At 51.2% G+C, this 4049-nt stretch overlaps 1 protein-coding gene across 1 annotated transcript in view; it reads right to left on the minus strand.

Annotated features, from left to right (window-relative positions):
- LOC125481709 (FACT complex subunit SSRP1-like) overlaps positions 1 to 3900 on the minus strand; it is an 8240-nt gene extending 4340 nt beyond the window's left edge. Inside the window, exons 1-4 of the mRNA XM_048593596.1 lie at positions 3737 to 3900; positions 1817 to 1946; positions 1413 to 1589; positions 144 to 241 (exon numbers count right to left, since the gene is read on the minus strand). Coding sequence (XP_048449553.1) covers positions 144 to 241; positions 1413 to 1544 — 230 coding nt within the window. The 5' untranslated portion in view covers positions 1545 to 1589; positions 1817 to 1946; positions 3737 to 3900. The remainder of the gene's footprint in view (positions 1 to 143; positions 242 to 1412; positions 1590 to 1816; positions 1947 to 3736) is intronic.
- Positions 3901 to 4049: the final 149 nt, after the last annotated feature.

Raw genomic sequence — 4049 nt, forward strand, 5'->3', positions numbered from 1 at the left:
GGGGGGGGGGAAGGCGCGCGCGCGAGACACAGCCGGGGGGGGGGAAGGCGCGCGCGCGACACAGCGCCGGAGAGACAGAGACAGAGGCAGCGCAACAGAATGAGACAGACGGGGTTCTACCTGCACTCCCCACCCTCACTCACTTTTTCTTTTGGAAGGACTCAGCTTTCCCGCTCCTCTTGTACTCCTCCATCTTCTTATCATATTCCTTCCTCGCCGCGGCAGCTCTGGCATCCCACTCCTACTGGGGCGGGCCGGGGGAGAAAGAGAGAGAGAGAGATTAGGAGGGTCAGACACTGATCCTTGTTTCAGATTCTCCGGAGAGATGGTCTTTTTCTCCCACACTGACCACTTTCCTTCATCATACAAAATCCCAGTATCAAACCATCAGTCTCATCTTCCAGGAGTTGTCTGCATGAGTGACCTTCAGAGTTTAACCTTTAGCGAACAGGACAGAATATGGCGAGCATGTGTCACTCCTCCTGGGAGCTCAGAGCTGAAGAGAAGAATTGCTGCATGTGTAACAGTGACACTGTGAGGGATCAGACATGACGCTGAGAAGTATATCCACTTTTCAGATTTCACTGTTATAGATGTGAGATTCCCTTCAGCGCTCCAGGGAGCTGCCTCAGGGATTGGGAAACACAGGCACAAAAGGACATTTGGAGAGAGGAGACCGACAGCTGTGACAAAGCGGGAGAAGTTGGAGGGTTCCTTGAAGGGGCTTTAAGGGAGTAGGACACCAGAGCTTATATCACAGGCATGGCATGGCTGCCAATGATGAGTGATGGGAACTGGGGGATGTTCACGAGGCTGGAACTGAAGGTTACGGAGATAGGGAGGGTGTAGGGTCTCATGGAGGTTACACTGAAAACAAGGGTGGGCCATTCAGCCCTTCAAACCAGCTCCTCCCTTCAACATGATCATCCAACTTAATCTCCTATCCCCACTTTCTCCCTGTACCCTTGGACTCTGTTAGACCTCCACAATCTACATCTAACTCCGTCATTCTCAGCACATCCATCTTCCCCCACCCTGCGCACCCCCCCCCCCCCACAAAACCCATTGACGTGAACTGTACACACGAGTCTGTTATCTCCAGTCTATACAGGAGCCAGAGGGGGGTGATAAAGAGAGGAAAGCTGCACAGGTCACGAAGTGGATTTGAAGACGAGGTGTACCAGGTTAGAACGGGCGGGTTGTTGGAGCTTCAGGCAGAGAACACAGCACGGTGAGGAGCAGGCATGCCGGTCTGAGAGTTTTCCCAATGGAGTGGGCAATTGGAAGTGGGGCCAGAGTGGGGAGAGGCTCGGGAATAGTCCAGCCCAGAGATAAGGTAGGTCAGGGAGCAGACGGGGTTGCAGGGAGGATGAGGGCACAGACATGGATATGAAACAAAAATTCCCCAGAACCTCCTTCTTCTCCTTGGTCATGGCTTTCCACAGCTCGCCAGCTTTCTTCGATAACTCAGTCACACTGATCCCGGGATTGTCAGCTTTGATCTTCTCCCTGTTCGCATTCAACCACAGCATGTAGGTCGACATTGGCCGCTTTGGAGCATGAGGATCCTTATCCTTAGACTTCTTACCCTGTACAATCAGGGACAGCACGGGGTTAGATACAGAGTAAAGCTCCTTCTACACTGTCCGCCCATCAAACACACTCAGGGACAGGGAGCGCACAGGGTTAGATACAGAGTAAAGCTCCCTCTACACTGACGACCCCCCTCCCAGGACAGGGACAGAGGGGAGACACCTCGAACACTAATGACCACACACACACACACACACACACACAGAGGAAGGTCATGGTTTACCTCGGCCTTTTTCCTGGCGGGTTTCTCCTTGACTACCTTGGCTTTCTTTGCGGGGACGCTCCGGGACTTCTCATTGCCACTGTCATCTTCATTACTGCTGGAGGAGCTGCCCCCAGCGTTACTGTCGTACCTGGAGGGGGGGGGGGGGGGGGGGGGAATTAGCAAGCCGGCCGCCTGGAGTTCATACGTCTCCTCTCCCGAGACAGTAAACCCTGACAGCAGGTTACCCCCCCCAACCACCAAAACCCACCCCAGCCAGACCACCCCCAGACTCACCCCTGCCCCTCTGACCTCTCTAACACAGACAGGCCCATCCCGCCCAACCATCGAGTTCCTGTCCCCACTTTCGGGGGCTCCATCTCCAGTCCGTTTGGTGCAAGATACATAAAACTTGTGTTTTAAGCTATTCACGAGATGAGGACCCATGAATTTATTGTCCGTCCCTAATGCCCAGAGGGCTGTTCAGAGTCAACCACACTGCTGTGGGTCTGGAATCACATGTAGGACAGACCAGGTAAGGACATTAGTGAACCAGGTGGGTTTTGCCAACAATCGATTCACGGTCACCATTAGAGTCTTAATTCCAGATATTTTATTGAATTCAAATTCCACCATCTGCTGTGGTGGGATTTGAACCTGGCTCCCCAGAATGTTATCTGGGTCTCTGGATTAACAGTCCAGCGATAATACCACTAGGCCATGGCCTTCCCCATAAGGACCTGCTGGCCTTACCAAGTGACCCCAGACGCACAGCTATGCTGTTGATTCGAGAGCAACAAAGACAGGCAACAAAAGATGGCCGAATCAATGATGCCCACATCTCATGGCTAAGCATTTTAAAATAAAAGGGCTGGCCCATCTCAATCATTGCCCTACAGCCGGCCCCACTCAGAGTCACACAGACATACAGCTTGGAAACAGACCCTTCGGTCCAACCAGTCCATGCCAACCATAATCCCCAAACTACACTAGTCCCACCTGCCGGCCTGCCTGCTCCTGGCCCATATCCCTCCAAACATTTCTTTTAAAAATAAAACTTATGCAAATGTCTTTTAAACTTTGTAACTGTGTCCGCATCCACCACTTCCTCTGGCAGTTCATTCCACGAACGAACCATTCTACCTAAAATAAACTGCCTCATGTCTTTGTTTAAATCCTTCTCCTCAGGATTTAAAAATTATGTCCCCAGTCTTGAAATCCCCCAGCCTAGAGAAAAGACACCTGCCATTCCCTTGAACTATAGTCAGGACTTCATAGACATTTTTAAAGTCACCTCTCAGTCTCCAGTGGAAAAGAATCTCAGCCTGTCCTTCTATCTCAAACCCTCCATTCCCAGCAACTTCCTGGGAAATCTTTTCTGAACCCTCACCAGTCTAAAAATATCCTTCCTATAACTGGGCAACCAGAACTGGGCACCGTGCTCCAGAAGAGGCCTCACGAATGTCCTGTACAACCTCAACATAACGTCTGAACTCCTATACTCAAAGGACTGAGCAATGAAGGCAATATCTTCTTAACCACAGCGTGGAGCTGGAGGAACACAGCAGGTCAGGCAGCATCGGAGCAGGAAAGTTGACATTCAGACCCGTTTTCTGAAGAAGGGTCCCAATCCGAAACGTCAACTTTCCTGTTCATCTAATGCTGTCTGACCTGCTGTGTTCCTCCAGCTCCACACTGTTATCTCTACTCCAGTATCAGCAGTTCTTACTATATGCCTTCTTAACCACTGTGCCTAACTGTGACACAAACTTCAAAGAATTACGTATGTATGTAAACCCCTGTTCTACTCTTAGTGTTGTATAACACAGCAACATTACCCAAGGTTCTGAGACAGGGGTCACTTGACCATAAGCTGCCCCCACCCACAGACAATCAGTACCAACCCCCACATCACCAGCACAGCCCCAAACCAATACTCACTCCTCATCCACCTCATCCTCCTCTTCGCCAGGATTAAAGGATTCATCTGTAAAACAAACAGGGGCATCAGAAAGCTGCTCACTTACCCATTCCCCTCCTCCCCAAGACTGCTGCCTCTCACTGCAGCAGCCCAGGACATTAAGGGCAAGATCATCTTGATGTTATCTCGCTGAGCAGGCCCAGTATTTATTAGCCCATCCCTAGTTGCCCCCTTGAGAAGGTGGGGGGGGTGAGCTGCCTTCTTGAACCGCTGCAGTCCATGTGCTGTGGGTTGACCCACAATGTCCCTTAGGGAGGGAATTCCAGGATTCTG

The sequence above is a fragment of the Rhincodon typus genome, unplaced genomic scaffold, assembly GCF_021869965.1.
Source record: "Rhincodon typus isolate 14 unplaced genomic scaffold, sRhiTyp1.1 hic_rhity00003215, whole genome shotgun sequence".
Taxonomy (NCBI): domain Eukaryota; kingdom Metazoa; phylum Chordata; class Chondrichthyes; order Orectolobiformes; family Rhincodontidae; genus Rhincodon; species Rhincodon typus.